This window comes from Scomber japonicus, chromosome 6 (genome assembly GCF_027409825.1).
Source record: "Scomber japonicus isolate fScoJap1 chromosome 6, fScoJap1.pri, whole genome shotgun sequence".
In the NCBI taxonomy this organism is placed as follows: Eukaryota; Metazoa; Chordata; class Actinopteri; order Scombriformes; family Scombridae; genus Scomber; species Scomber japonicus.
This window is the reverse complement of record NC_070583.1, coordinates 36735138-36750568: the sequence shown is the minus strand read 5'-3', so window position 1 is coordinate 36750568 and position 15431 is coordinate 36735138. Positions and strand designations below refer to the sequence as shown.

Here is a 15431-nt window from a genome sequence, read left to right as displayed (position 1 = left end):
GAGGGAGGGAGGGAAGGAAGGAAGAAGGAAGGGAGGAAAGAAAGAGAGGAGGAAGGAAAAGAGGGAAGGGAGGAAGGGAGGAAGGAAGGGAGGAACAAGTCAAAACAGACTGGGTTAATAACGTGTTTCTGCATCAATGCAATGGAGCCATAAGCTGGACCGATGACATCACTAGAACGATGACATCACTGGAACGATGACATCACTGGACCGATGACATCACTGAACCGATGACATCACTAAGCAGACTCTAATTGGCATGCTTCTTTCCTCCTCCCTACCCTCCTCCCTTCCTTCTTCCTCCCTCCCTCGTTCCATTCTTCCTCCTTATTTCTTCCTTCCCTCCTTCCTTCTTCCTCCCCTCCCTCGTTCCATCCTTCCTTCCTTTCCTTCCTTCCTTCCTTCTTGCTCCCTCCCTCTCTCCCTCCTTCCTTCCTTCCTTTCTATTTTCCTTCCTTCCTTCCTTCCTTCCTCCCTCCCTTCCTTCCTTCCTTCCTTCCTCCCTCCCTCTTTTCTTTTCTCACTCCCTCCTTCCTTCTTTCCTCCCTCCCTCCTTCATTCCTTCCTTTCCTTTCTCCCTTCCTTCTTTCATTTCCTTTCCTCCATTCCTTCCTTCCTTCCCTCCTTCCTTCTTCCTCCCTCCCTCCCTCCCTTCCATCCTTCCTTCCTTCCTTCCCTCCCTCCTTTTCCTTCCTTCTTCCTCCCTTCCTTCCTTGACTCGAGGTCAACAGTAGGGTTAAAGTTTGTCTCTTATCTCGTCAGTTATGGGGGCGGGTCCATGAAGCTCATCGGCCAATCAGAGCTTCTTAGACGAGGATTCATCGGCTGTCTGTCATATGTGTGTGTGTGTGTGTGTGTGTGTGTGTGTGTGTGTGTGTGTGTGTGTGGATCAGAGTGTTATCATCCGCCTGCAGCTTCACACTGTGAACTGCAGCTTACACACACTCCATCGTTAAAACCTAGTGTGTGTGTGTGTGTGTGTCAGAGTGTGTGTGTGTCAGAGTGTGTGTGTGTCAGAGTGTGTGTGTGTGTCAGAGTGTGTGTGTGTCAGTGTGTGTGTGTGTCAGTGTCAGTGTGTGTGTGTGTCAGTGTGTGTGTGCAGCAGTGTGTGTGCAGCAGGATGGGAACCAGCAGCTCTAAATTGAAACGCATCCCAAACGCTCAGGAGCTCATAGAGGAAACCGGCTGTGAGTCCAGATTATTATTTTGGCTTTTGTTTTTTATTAGTTGTGCAAAAAAAATAAAATAAAATAAAATAAAAAATCTTCGTTTCACTTCGTAGCTGAGTCAGCAGGTCAGTGATAGATGAGAGTCGTTAAGACGAGACGTTCAATGTTAAAAAAATAGTTTTTTGTGTGTGTGTGTGTATGTGTGTCCGTGTCCGTGTGTTGGTTTGTGTATTTGTGTGTCCGTGTGTGTGTGTGTGTGTCCGTGTGTCCGTGTTCATTGGTGTGTGTGTGTGTGTGTGTGTTACTGGTACTGTGTCTGTGTGTCACTGTGTGTCTGTTTGATTTGTGTATTTGTGTGTCTGTGTTCCTGTGTGTGTATCCGTGTTCATGTGTGTGTGTCCGTCCGTCCGTGTGTGTGTGTGTCACTCTGTGTGTGTGTGTGTGTGTGTGTGTATGTGTGTGTCACTGTGTCTGGTACTGTGTGTGTGTGTGTGTGTGTGTGTCCGTCCCTGTTCGTGTGTGTGTGTGTGTGTGTGTGTGTGTGTGTGTATGTGTATGTGTGTGTCACTGTGTCTGGTACTGTGTGTGTGTGTGTGTGTGTGTCCGTCCCTGTTCGTGTGTGTGTGTGTGTGTGTGTGTGTGTGTATGTGTGTGTCACTGTGTGTGTGTCCGTCCCTGTTCGTGTGTGTGTGTGTGTGTGTGTGTGTGTGTGTGTATGTGTGTGTCACTGGTACTGTGTGTGTGTGTGTGTGTGTGTGTGTGTGTCACTGGTACTGTGTGTGTGTGTGTGTGTGTGTGTGTATGTGTGTGTCACTGGTACTGTGTGTGTGTGTGTGTGTGTCCGTCCCTGTTCGTGTGTGTGTGTGTGTGTGTGTGTGTGTGTGTGTGTGTGTATGTGTATGTGTGTGTCACTGTGTCTGGTACTGTGTGTGTGTGTGTGTGTGTGTCCGTCCCTGTTCGTGTGTGTGTGTGTGTGTGTTTGTGTCTAGTACTGTGTGTGTGTATGTGTGTGTGTGTGTGTGTGTGTGTGTGTGTGTGTGTGTGTGTGTGTGATAGCAGTGTGTTGGTTTGTAATCTCTCTGTTTCTGTGTCGACACCCTGAAATGTCTCGACTGATAGCGGCGACGTCGTTAACAGTTAAACACGCTAAACTTCCTCTCAGCTGAGTTTTAACGTCTTTATCTTAAATTATTTATTCCTAATTTTAATATTTGTGATTTTAAAAAGAACCACGTCGATATTTTTTAACCTATTAAAGTGAAAACGGGTGAAACTGGGGAACAGATCTCATAAAAAGGCCAAAATAATTCATGTGTGTGATGTTTGAGCAGCAGCTGGTGATGCGTTCAAGTGCACTACGGCATCCGAGACTCTTAGATCTTTCAACTATTTTAACTCAATAATTCACATTCTCTCTTTTATTTAACATCTGTGTTTCTATTTTCTAATTTGGTCCTTTATTTTGAAGAGTTTGTACCTTTATTTTGAAGAGTTTGTTCCTTTATTTTGAAGGCTTTTTTCCCTTTATTTTGAGGAGTTTATTTTTCTATATTTTCTAATTTGGTCCTTTATTTTGAAGAGTTTGTTCTTTTATTTTGAAGAGTTTGTTCCTTTTATATTGAAGAGTTTGTTCTTTTATTTTGAAGAGTTTGTTCCTTTTATATTGAAGAGTTTGTTCTTTTATTTTGAAGAGTTTGTTCCTTTATTTTGAAGAGTTTATTCTTTTATATTGAAGGGTTTGTTTCTTTATTATGAAGAGTTTGTTCCTTTACTTTGAAAAGTTTATTTCTTCATTATGAAGAGTTTGTTCTTTTATTTTGAAGGCTTTTTCCCCTTTATATTGAAGAGTTCGGTCCTTTATTTTGAAGTGTTTGTGCTTTTAACTTGATGTTTTTTTCCCTTTATTATGAAGAGTTTATTCTTTTATTTCTATAAGAAGATTGTGACATGTTTTTAATAGTTTTTTAGAACAGAGGAATAATGAGACATATCAGACACACAGTGCTTGTTCATTGTTGGTTTGGATCCAACTATGAAGAAAAATATAAAAACCTTTTGATTAATTTAGGTTTTAAATGAGCTTCACTGGGTCACATGTTCAGTCTCTGGAGAGTAGATCTGTAGACGATTATTTAGTACTTCGAGTCACGTCAGTTTAATTATAGAGTACATTTAAGAACAACAGATGCTGAGGAGACTTAAAGAGCTTCAAATTTATCTTCTCGGTTTTACAAAAAATGTCTCAAAGCAAGAAAAAAGGTTATTGATCAGTCTGTAATCAATCAAACCTTCTCTGTGTCTCAGTCTCTGTCGCTCACATCCTCCGTCTGCACGAGAGGTTCGAGTCCCTGGACAAAAACGAGACGGGAGAGCTCAGGTTGGTGGGAAAGTCATTCATATATATAACGAGATGTCCTTTTGTAGTGTCTGAAAACGCTTTTTACAGTTTGTGATGTGAACGTACTGAAAGCTGTTTGTTGGTGTCAGGCCTGAAGATCTGGAGACGGTGCGTGAGTTGGACATGAACCCGATCGGAGACAGAATCGTCAACGCTTTCTTCCCTCCTGGGTACGACAGCCTGCAACACGTTATTAAAAAGCCTGTACGTGCTGTTCATGTTCATGTTTTAGACCAATCAATCAATCAATCAATCTTTATTTATATAGCGCCAAATCACAACAGAGTTATCTCAAGGCTCTTTCCACATAGAGCAGGTTCTAAACCGAACTCTTCAGGTTTTAACTTTAAAGAGACCCAACATTCCCACATGAGACACAGTGGAGAGAAAAAACTCCCTTTTAACAGGAAGAACCCTCAGAACCAGACTCAGAGTGGGAGAACATCTGTCTCGACCGGTTGGAGTAGAGAGGAGAGAGAGGAGAGAGAGGAAGGAGAGAGAGGGAGAGGAGAGAGAGGAAGGAGAGGAGAGAGATGAAGAGGAGGAGAGAGGAACGAGAGGAGAGAGAGGAAGGAGAGGAGAGAGAGGAACGAGAGGAGAGAGAGAGGAAGGAGAGGAGAGAAAGGAAGGATAGAGGAGAGAAAGGAAGGATAGGATAGAGGAGAGAGAGGAAGGAGAGGAGAGAGAGAGGAAGAGGAGAGAGAGGAAGGATAGGAAGGAGAGAGGGGAGAGAGGAACGAGAGGAGAGAGAGAGGAACGAGAGGAGAGAAAGGAAGGATAGAGGAGAGAGAGGAACGAGAGAGGAGAGAGAGGAAGGATAGAGGAGAGAGGAGAGAGAGGAAGGAGAGGAGGAGAGAGAGGAAGGAGAGAGAGAGAAGCACAATGAAAATCAACAATGAAGCTAGAAGGTCTGGGACTGGAATCCGTCATCCGGACGTCTCCAGGCCCAGATTACCTGTGAGACCAGAAAGCACAGACAACTCTGGGGAAGAAGTTTAGCTTATTGATGCATTAATAGAACATGAATGTTAATGGATATAGATGGACCCAAAGTTAATGACCACGCAGACAGTTGTTTGTCTCTTAACTAAACCACCATTTTATTACTGTAGCGATCACTCATGATGTTTGATGTGGAGACGAAACTGACACAGTAAATGAATCATGTAAAGTTAAAACATAACTCTAGTTTTATTGGTCTAGACTTGAAAACAGAAATTTGTTTTTCCACTTTAAACAAGAAGAAAGAAACTATTCCTTTTCCTCTCTTTCTCTCTTCAGACGGGACACTTTGGACTTCCCCTCCTTCGTCCGAATTCTCGCTCATTTCCGTCCGTCCGACACAAACCGACCTAAAGACGCGACGCAGGAGCCGGCCAACAGCAGGACCGGGAAGCTCCGATGTTAGTCTGCTTTGTTTTCTTCTGACCTCCTGATCCATCAATACCTGAAAACATCGAAAGATCAAATAGAAAACTCTGTGTGTGTGTGTGTGTGTGTGTGTGTGTCTGTGTGTGTGTGTGTGTGTGTGTGTGTGTGTGTGTGTTCAGTTGTCTTCCAGCTGTACGATCTGGACAAAGATGGAAAGATCTCCAGATTTGAGCTTCTTCAGGTTTGTAACTTGTTGTAACTCATCGCTGGCTGTGGTTCAGGAAGTCGAGCTAGCCGGAAGATCGGAACTTCGATTCCCGGCTCCTCCAGCCCACAAGATACTGAACCCCAAATTACTTCTGAGGGCTATGATAGCATGTCCAGCATGCCCACGTGAGCCCCTTAAGGGTTTAATTTGGGCTGCAAATATGGATCCCAAGTGGGTTTGTCTGCAGTTTCCATGGTGACCCCATCTGTGTTTTCCCATATGGGCTGTAGTTGGTTCTGACTGGGTTTCAGGCAGGGCCCAACTGGGTGAGACCAGGTGGGGAGCTCCAGTCCTCTGAAATGAGGCCAACCAGGAAGTAACTTAGAGCTGCATTCTATCAAAAGGCCACCAGGGGGCGACCGTCTCTATACAAGTCAATGGAGAATTCACCAACTTCTCACTTGATTTCTAACCTCAGTAAACGTTTTCAAAATGTGTTTATGGTCTCAATCGCTAGTTTAAAGCCTTCTTCAATGCAGTATGATGTTCATTTGGGACATTTTGGCCTCCCTGATTTTATATGTGACGATAAAGCAGGGTATGCATTAGGGCGGGGCTACGTCCTGATTGACAGGTTGATTGACCAATGTCCTCGAGATCCAGCCCTCGCAACCAATCGCAGCCTCCCCGCTCCGCCGTTGGTCCCGCCTCATGCCCATATAAGTAGAATCTGTGTTTTTATTTTTCCCAGCATGCACCTGAAATTTTCAAATAGTAAAGTCCCGGTCATTGAAGTTGACTTAATACTTGTTACTAACCTGTTGCTGCTATTCCTGGTTTGACTTGTTGTCTTTTGTGTGACTGGATTGAACCGAACTGATTTGGAGTTGTAATTCAGTAACTGTGCTGTAATTAATTAGTCATTTTCAGTAGCTTGCCCCAACACGTGAGCTCTGATTGGTCGGTGGTGTGATTGACAGGTGCTGCGGGCGATGCTGGGGCTGCAGGTGACGGAGGAGCAGCTGCAGAGCATCGCTGAGCGAGCCATACAGGAAGCAGACATGGACAGCGACGACGCCATCTCCTTCGACGAGTTCAAAAAGGTGAGACGAGTTTTCACTTTTTTAAAATAAGAACAGCTGAAAACTAAACTACCAAACAGACTCTTTTTAAGAAGAGGAAAGGAAAGAAGGAAGGAATGAAGGAAGGACAGAGGAAAGAAGGAAGGAAGGTAGGAGGGAGGGAGGGAGGAAAGAAGGAAGGAGGAAGGGAGGGAGAAAGGAAAGAAGGGAGGGAGGAAGGACAGAGGAAAGAAGGAAGGAAGGTAGGAGGGAGGGAGGGAGGAAAGAAGGAAGGAGGAAGGGAGGGAGAAAGGAAAGAAGGGAGGGAGGAAGGACAGAGGAAAGAAGGAAGGAAGGTAGGAGGGAGGGAGGGAGGAAAGGAGGAAGGGAGGGAGAAAGGAAAGAAGGGAGGGAGGAAGGACAGAGGAAAGAAGGAAGGAAGGTAGGAGGGAGGGAGGGAGGAAAGAAGGAAGGATGGAAGGGAGGAAGGAATGAAGGAAGGACAGAGGAAAGAAGGAAGGGAGGAGGGAGGGAGGGAGGAAAGAAGGAAGGAGGGAGGGAGGGAGAAAGGAAAGAAGGGAGGGAGGAAGGAAGGAAGGACAGAGGAAAGAAGGAAGGAAGGAAGGTAGGAGGGAGGGAGGGAGGGATGAAAGAAGGAAGGAGGGAGGGAAGGAGAAAGGAAAGAAGGAAGGACAGAGGAAAGAAGGAAGGAAGGTAGGAGGGAGGGAGGGAGGAAAGAAGGAAGGAGGGAAGGAGAAAGGAAAAGAGGGAGGGAGAGAGGAAGGAAAGAAGGACAGAGGAAGGAAGGAAAGAAAGAGAGAAGGAAGGAAGGGAGGACAGGATAGAAGGAAGAAAGGAAAGAAAGAGAAGGAGGCAAGGAAGGAAGGGAGGAAGGAAGGAGGAGGGAAGAAAAGGAGGGAGGAAGGAAGGAAGGAGGGAAGGTAGGAAAGGAGGAAAGGAAGGGAGGAAGGAAGGAAGGAAGGACAGAGGAAAGAAGAAAGGAAGGTAGGAGGGAGGGAGAATGGAAAAAGGAAGGAAAAGGAGGTAACAATCCTTTAAAACTATTTTGATTTTGTCCTTTTTTAGTCTCTGGAGAAAGTGGACATCGAGCACAAGATGAGTATCCGTCGCTTCCTGAAATAAAGACGCTTCCTACTCGGATCCTTCGAGTGACGGTCAGACACTCGTTCTTTTCCTGAAGCCGGTCAGAGGAGACGAAGATGAAGATGAAACACAGCGTCCTCGCATGTTTTGGCCTCCAGCTCTGAAGCTCATTGCTGAATTTTTACAGAGATTGATGTGAACAAATAATCTGAGCAAAGTCAGCGGCCCTCAGACACGAATACCAGGATGTTATTTAGGAAGGAAGGAGGGTGGAAAGAAGAAGGAAGGAAAGGAGGGAGGGAGGAAGGAAGGAAGAAAGGATGGAGGGAGGGATTTTTACCATAATCCTCTAATATATTATCCTTCCTTCCTTCCTTCCTTCCTTCCTTCCTGCCTCCCTCTTTTCCTTTCTCCCTCCCTCCCTCCTTCCTTCCTTCCTTCCTTCCTTCCTTCCTCCCTCCCTTCCTTTCTCCCTCCTTCCTTCCTTCCTTCCTTCCTTCCTTCCTTCCCTCTGTTTACTGGTTTCGGCCCTCGTGACATCAGATGAATGCCTTACAGGGTTTAAGTTGAACATGTTCTTGCATTTATTCTTCACTCCCTTTGCGTTTCCTGTCCGTGCTGTAAACAGCTGTCTCTGTCTTGTATGTTTAAGACAGTTTAAAAAGACGTGAGCCACACTTTCGGGTTCGACAGCCCACATATTCCTTCCTTTGCTGTAGCTGAAATCCCCACAGCTTGATCGGAGGGTCAGAACACTTGTAGGGTCGAGTGTTGGAGGACTGGATCCCACATAGTAATTAACCCTCCTGTTGTGTTCGAGTCAAGGGAGGAAGGAGTTAGGGAGGGAGGAGGGAAGGAAGGGGGTAAAGGAAAGAAGGAAGGAAGGGAGTAAAGGAAAGAAGGCAGGGAGGGAGGGAGGAAGGAAGGAGAGAGAGGAAGGAACGACAGAAGGAAGAAAGGGGGATGGAGGAAGGAAGGGAGGAAGGAAGGACGGAGGAAAGAAGTAAGTAAGTAAAGAAGGAAGGTAGGAGGGAGGGAGGAAAGTAGGTAGGAGGGAGGGAGGGAGGGAGGGAGGGAGGAAGGAAAGAAGGAAGGAAGGGAGTAAAGGAAAGGAGGCAGGGAGGAAGGAAGGAAGGAGAGAGGAAGGAACAACAGAAGGAAGAAAGAGGGATGGAGGAAGGAAGGATGGAGGAAAGAAGTAAGTAAGGAAGGAAGGTAGGAGGGAGGGAGGGAGGGAGGAAGGAAGGAAAGAAGGTAGGAGAGAGGGAGGGAGGAAGGAAAGAAGAAAGAGAGGAAGGTAGGAGGGAGGGAGGAAGGAAGGAAAGAAGAAAGAGAGCAGAAGGAGAGAAGGAGAGAGGAAGGACAGATGGACAGTTTCGGGTTCGACAGCCCACATATTCCTTCCTCTGCTGTAGCTGAAATCCCCACAGCTTGATTGGAGGGTCAGAACACTTGTAGGGTCGAGTGTTGGAGGACTGGATCCCAAACAGTAATCAAGAGCAGCTGGGTGCATAATCAGGGTTCGACAACGCCAGCAGACTCAGGTCAGTCTGATCCTTCCTCACATTACTGCAGAGCTCTCATCTGTCAGCAGGAGCCTGAACAGAGATCAGATTCATTTTCCTGGATGTTTCACAAGTGTAGAAATTGGTTTTGTTACTTTTGTGATGTCAAACATTAGAGATGACTTAACTTCCAGAGAAAATACACATTAATAACAATAAGGCTTCAAATCTCAACTGAAATCTGAAATGAAAATGTTCTTTTAATCGTAATTGTCAAGCTCAGTCAGACTCAGCTGCTTGAAAATCACATAAGAAAAAAAACCAGACCACCAGATGTTTTTTATTTTTAATAGATTTGAAGCTTTAGAGAATCTGATTGAGGAGGACTTTAAGCATTTTGGACCTTAGCTTTATACGAGTGGGCCAATATACATTTTTTTATAATAATGATGATGAATTACGTGTTTTAGGACTTTTATAAACTTATTATAGAAGGGGGGGGGGGGGTTTGAAGGCGTTTGTGAGGTTATTTCCAAAATATTTGTTGTATATTTCTCATGTGGTTGGACAAGTTCTCAGGCTTCTTACTGATCAGCTGCCACAGTTTTATTAACATGGAAACTTTATGAAAAAGCCACAAAAAATAAATACAATGACATTTATTTTTTTTAAGGCAGGATCAATCATCTCATATCAGATTACTCTGTGAAAACTAGGCTACTTTTCCCCTGTGGTATGACCAAAGTAAAGATCATTATCATAATTACTATTAGTCATAATCAGACCAGCACCTCCTCCCCATATACACAAGTTTAACCCATTTAAGGCAGGAGGGTCAAGCTCATTTCTATTCAATATGATCTCATGTGGCCCGAACCAGTAAACAGATGGAAGGAGGGAGGGAAGAAAAGATGGACAGATGACAGACAGGAAGGAAGGAAAAGAAGGACAGATGACAGGAAGGAAGGAAAAGAAGGACAGATGACAGACAGGAAGGGAGGAAGGACAGATGACAGGAAGGAAGGGAGGAAGGAAAGGAAAAGAAGGATGGACAAAAAGAAGGAAGGAAAAGAAGACAGGAAAGATGAAAGGAAGGATGGACAGAAAGAAGGAAGGAAGGAAAAGAAAAAGAAGACAGGAAAGATGGAAGGAAGGAAAGGAAGGATGGACAGAAAGAAGGAAGGAAGGAAAAGAAGACAGGAAAGATGGAAGGAAGAAAAGAAGACAGGAAAAGTGGAAGAAAGAAAGGGAATGAAGGAAGAAAGAAAGGAAGCAAGGAAAGTGGACCAGATTGGACGCCTCTGCGGGCCGGTTCTGTTCCACGTGCCTCATATTTGACATCTCTGCTGTAAGTGTTAAACTCTTGTAATGTTCTGTGCAGCTGTTTGGTAGAGCACATGTTGAGTTACTATATCTATATCTATATCTATATCTATATATCTATATCCCAACCAAACCTCAATCACAATAAGTAAATAAATAACAGTGAATTCTATGATATGTTGTCCAAAGGAAGTTGTTCATCTTTCTCAAACATATCAAAGAGTTAGATGAAGATACCTAGCCAGAATACGTTTTCCATTTACAAGAACAAAATCAAAGAAGCACATTTTAAATTTGGTAATAAATTTTATCTCACTCAAATAAAAATGCATGAAATTTCCCAAAAACAATTAATCACTTTGCCCCAGACGTAAAACAGACGATTTATGCTCTTATTTTGGAACTTTCAGTTAATCTCTTTACCAAATCTGTATAATGTTCTCGTTTTAAGGAGTTATGATTATAGGCTTGGTTTTGAATTTATTAGTTTGTTTGTTGTTATTTTGTTTTTCTTGCATTTGTACTTTTGATTTGTTCTTAACATATTGTGCACCTGGTGAATGAATATGAATTAAAAATATGAATAAAAAAGAAAAACGTGTTGGATTCAACTCCATCTCTCTTACCTCTAACTCTACTCAGTGTAGTTGTAATACTAAAAAAGATCCACTAGATGGCACTGTGTTCCAGCAGTCTGTCCAGTCTGCCTGCTAAAGACGTGGAAACATTGTGGTGGACATTTTCAAAGACTCAAAGGACATTTGTTATAATTTCATAAATCTCACTGAACACAATTATGTAACTTGATGCAGAAAAAGAAGTAAATCATGTAACTCATATTGGTATTAAACCCATTTGTCATTTAATAGTGTTAAAGTGCCCCACCAACCCTAACCCTAACCCACCACAAGGTGGCGCATCAGCCCTTTACTCACTGTCACGGTCACGCGCTCACTCTGACTAGAGAGCCCCATTAAAAAAACAGCTGACGAACATTGGTAAGAAAGACGACGTAAAGGTTAAAAATTCAGGATTTATCACCTCATACCGAGTGAGCCTCCAGGTAAGCGGTTGCTACATGCTACATGCCTTGCCTCGTTGTTAGCTTGTTGGTGTAGCTTGTTGTGTGAAAATGCCTTTCATTGAGATACTTTACTTAAACCAGTCGGAGTTACAGGAATGTTTCCTAATGTTTGAACCCACTGTGGTACTGTCTGCAATGTAATCTGACTCTAAAAAGATCGCTAGCTTAAATTAGCCCGATGCTAACGCTAACCGCGAGTGGCGCTACCGCTATGCTAGCTCTGATATTACCTTAGATGTTCAGTGTGAGTGTTAGCAGTGTGGCTAAGTTATCTACTGCTACTGTAGTTAAATGAGAGAAATAAAGACAGCATATGATGCATATTTGTGTTGACAAGATGCCAGGGTCGTGATAATTATTGTTTTGTGATAATTGTCATGTGTATGTGTTTTATTGCACTGGAGTTGTTTAAATACTCATGTTGGGTTAAGAAAGTAATGTAATACTGTTTATTTACATTTAAAAGGGTTCAAAAGAGATGTTATGTTACAGTTTCAATGGTAAATAATTATTAATACAGCTGTTTAAAAAACATAAATAGTGCTTCATGAGTATAAATAAGTGAATTTATGTTAATACAAGTTCATGATGAATAATTGTCATGGTAAAAATTGATTGATTCAGATTGGCGTGGCGAGCCAAGAAGGACGATCGACTTGGACGAAGCGGTGCACGATGTGGCCAGCCGGTGGGATGCACTCCGGACAACCTCAGACATCATCTCATTTCACTCTCTGACACAGATAAGAACCAAACACAAAAATCTACCCAGGTAATAGTATTCATACAAACAACATTACACACATTGGAAAAGAACTGAACTCTTAAAGACAAAGGGACATTTTTATGTTATTAAATAACATAAAAATAAAAAATACATAAAAATAGAGCTCTTTCATGAAAGAAATAATTTCTTTCATGAAAGAGCTCTATTTTTATGTATTTTTTATTTTTCATACACTGTGAGACAAATTGTCAACTCTCAACTCAATGTTCTCATTTTTAAAACGTGCTCTACCAGTTGAACTAACAGTTGAATCGTTGTTTTATGGTAACTAGCTAATGTAATTAAAATGGACTGTTTACTGTAAAATAATAAACTTCTGATCATCCATTGTTGATAAAATGATACATTTAATGCAGGAAGGTCAAACTCATTTCCATTCAATGCCACATGCAGCCCAATTTGATCTCATGTGGGCCGAAACTTAAATACTAAATGTGTTTAAGAAATGATGACATGAGCTACTGGTCAAATGTAGGAAATGGAAATGTTGAGAGATTGAGATTGAGATTCTGAGATTGGGTTACAACACAGGACCGTTCCTGTGGGAGTGTTTTGACAAATACAGCAGAAAACAGGTGAACTCTTCATATGCGCACTTTACCTTTTAATTAAAACAACTAGTTTGAGATTTATGGGCCATCACTTTGTCCTTTTTGAACTTGTACTCAAGTCAAATTTCATAGTGGTGGTACTTTTACTTGAGTAGAATATTTCTGTACTGCTATGTTATATTTTCATGTCTTACATAAAATAGGACATGATATTGTGTGATAGGAGATGTTTAGTGATGTAAAAGCTAAAAATACACTCTCTCTGCTCTCTGAAACATGAATAAAGGTTTAATCACATTTATTGATCAGTCAGATTATTGACTATTGATGCTTTCTAAACATGTCTGTACTTCAACATTTGATATAAACACTTTTTATGAGGGTGTAGAATATGAACAGTATGTAAAGGTTAAAGCAATTATAATCAATATTTTAATAACACTACAGTCTGAATTTAGTCAAAGTTCATGGTGATGAACAATAGATTGGTTTTTAAAAAGCCACCATGATGTTACCCATTGGTTAGTGGCATCCAGATATGAAGCCTTGAGTTAGCATTTTGACTGCCAGCCAGTTTGGATATTTTGAGCCGGAGCACAGTGAAGAGAGGTGACCATATTTAGCTTTATCGAAAAGGAAAGTTTTAAGCGTTCCCTGGACTGAAGATGGAAGATGGAGCCTGAAAACTGAAGGTTCTGCCTCCTGATCTACTTTTAGAGATCCTAGGAACCAGCAGTAGGCCTGCATGCTGGGAGCAAAGTGTTATAGTAGGTTCATAAGGTTCTACAAGCTCCTTAAGATATGATGGAGCCTCATCATTAAGAGCTTTGAAAGTGAGAAGAAGGATTTTAAATTTTATTAATGCAATGTAGCTAGAATGGGAGTGATATGAGCTCTTTCAGTTTTTGTCAGTATGAGTGCAGCTGGAGAGTCTTTAAAGACGGATGATAATGAATTACAGTAATCCAGCCTTGAAACACAAACATGTCAGATTTTTGCGATATATTACGTAGATGAAAAATTGTGTTATGTGGGAGTTAAAGGACAAATCCTGATTAAATATAACTCCTAGGTTCCTTACAGTGGTGCTGGAGGCCAGAGTAACGCCATCCAGAGTAGTTATATCATTAGCTAAAAAATACACTCTCTCGTGGTGGAGTTTAGCTCAGTGGGAGGAGCGCCCGCCACATGTCTTGAGGCTGTTGTCCTCGCTGCAGGCGACCCCGGTTCGAATCCCGCACCGAGCGGTCCTATCCTGCGTGTCATTCCCCCCTCTCTGCCTCCTGTTTCCTGTCTATCTATACTAACCTGTCCATTAAAGGCAAAAAGCCCAAAAAAATATACTTAAAAAAAAAAAAAAAAAAAAAAATACACTCTCTCTGCTCTCTGAAACATGAATCAAGGTTTAATCACATTTATTAATCAGTCAGATTGACTATTGATGCTTTCTAAACACATCTGTGCTTCAACATTTGATATAGACACTTTTTATGAGGAGAACAAACTCAGAGGAGAGAATATGAACAGTATGTGATTTACTTATAAGGATGCAGTGATAAGTAAGGTCAAGAAAGATGCTAATATTTGTTCATACATTGCTGGCTTTGTTCTCTGGCTGGTGCAATATGGTAGTAATTCATGTCATCCATTATCTGTGTGTGGGTGAAAACACTCCAATATGAAGGATTTGTGATTTTTGGAAGCTGGTGAGCGGATTGCAAAAACGCCAAATGAGGAAAAGACAACACGATCTTTGTTGTTGCGGCTCTTCCTCTGGACACACCTCAGCGTGGGCAGATTTTATTTCAATCTAGGAAATGACCAAACGGGCGCAAAAACAAGAACAAAAAGAGATCTCATTGTGAATGCACATCTGCACTACATCTGCTGTCTGCAAGTGAGACGATTCGATCCATTTAATGCTTTGTGAATACAGTGCTGAATGGAGGAGAGGGGGCGGGAAGGAAAGGAATGAAATCACGTTTCCAGTTGGACATTATCTTACTGCTCGTTACAGAATGATGAATGAAAATAAAGATTGGAGCTGTCAGCCCACAAGTGAGTTATATGGCAAAGTAATGCAATTGAACTTTTGACTTTATTCTCTCATCTGGTATCAGTGTCAGATTGTGTGTGTGTGTGTGTGCGCGTGTTTGTTTCCTGATGATGAAGATCAGACTGATAGTGATGTCGTAAACCAGCAGTAAGCGATAGTGTGTGGGGAGGTTTTCTCTTCTTTTTATTACAAACTGGACGCAGACTCGCATCAAACATTGTACAGTGTTGTTGCTGGATGAGGTTTCAGATGCCGTTCAAGAATACCAACTCTGTTTAAAGTCTGGCTCACAGTGAGATTTCCATTTCATCCATCAAGGTGTTGAATGAGGGTTGAGGTCAGCCCAGTTTATTCCACTCCCAAACTGGGAAAACCATTTTCTAAGTCAGGCTGAAATCATGCAATTCATCATCTGAATCATATAAAAGATGGATGTAGAGAGCTCTGACAGTAACTGTTGGTTTCAATGTTTTGTCCAGTATCTTCTCAGGCAGGGGTGCCATGAGAAGATATCATAGGGCCTCACCACCAGACACAGGCCGCACCAACCATGTGCAAATGCTTAAAACCCCCTCAAGAACCCAACTGACCCATTCAAAGCTTCAACTGTCTGTAGGTCTGCTCACTTTGTGTCATGATATCTGGTCAAAAACTAAATCTATTTAATCTATTTAACTTTTTCCCCACTTGTATGAGGTATGTAATGCACAGACAGACCATCAGGTTGTGTTATGGTTGCTATAGATACAGCAACCATAACCCCCCTGCCATCACATATGATGTTGTTAGAAAGACTGAAGGTGGAAGTTTGTTG

The 15431-nt window shown here is 42.4% G+C and overlaps 1 protein-coding gene across 1 annotated transcript; it reads left to right on the top strand.

Moving 5' to 3' along the window:
• The first annotated feature begins 1110 nt into the window (after nt 1-1110).
• On the top strand, nt 1111-7374 carry chp2 (calcineurin-like EF-hand protein 2). Its single transcript, XM_053321567.1, has 7 exons — nt 1111-1187; nt 3474-3546; nt 3657-3737; nt 4849-4970; nt 5118-5179; nt 6127-6249; nt 7294-7374. The coding sequence occupies exons 1-7, from the start codon at nt 1121-1123 to the stop codon at nt 7348-7350; spliced, it is 585 nt and encodes a 194-aa protein (XP_053177542.1). The 5' UTR covers nt 1111-1120; the 3' UTR covers nt 7351-7374.
• The last annotated feature ends 8057 nt before the right edge of the window (nt 7375-15431 follow it).

Excerpts from the sequence above, each read along its gene's own strand:
- chp2 (XM_053321567.1), top strand. The coding sequence starts at position 1,121 with ATGGGAACCAGCAGCTCTAAATTGAAACGCATCCCAAACGCTCAGGAG. Across the intron at positions 3,738-4,848 it reads AACGCTTTCTTCCCTCCTGG|ACGGGACACTTTGGACTTCC; the intron begins GTACGACAGCCT and ends TTCTCTCTTCAG. Across the intron at positions 6,250-7,293 it reads CCTTCGACGAGTTCAAAAAG|TCTCTGGAGAAAGTGGACAT; the intron begins GTGAGACGAGTT and ends GTCCTTTTTTAG.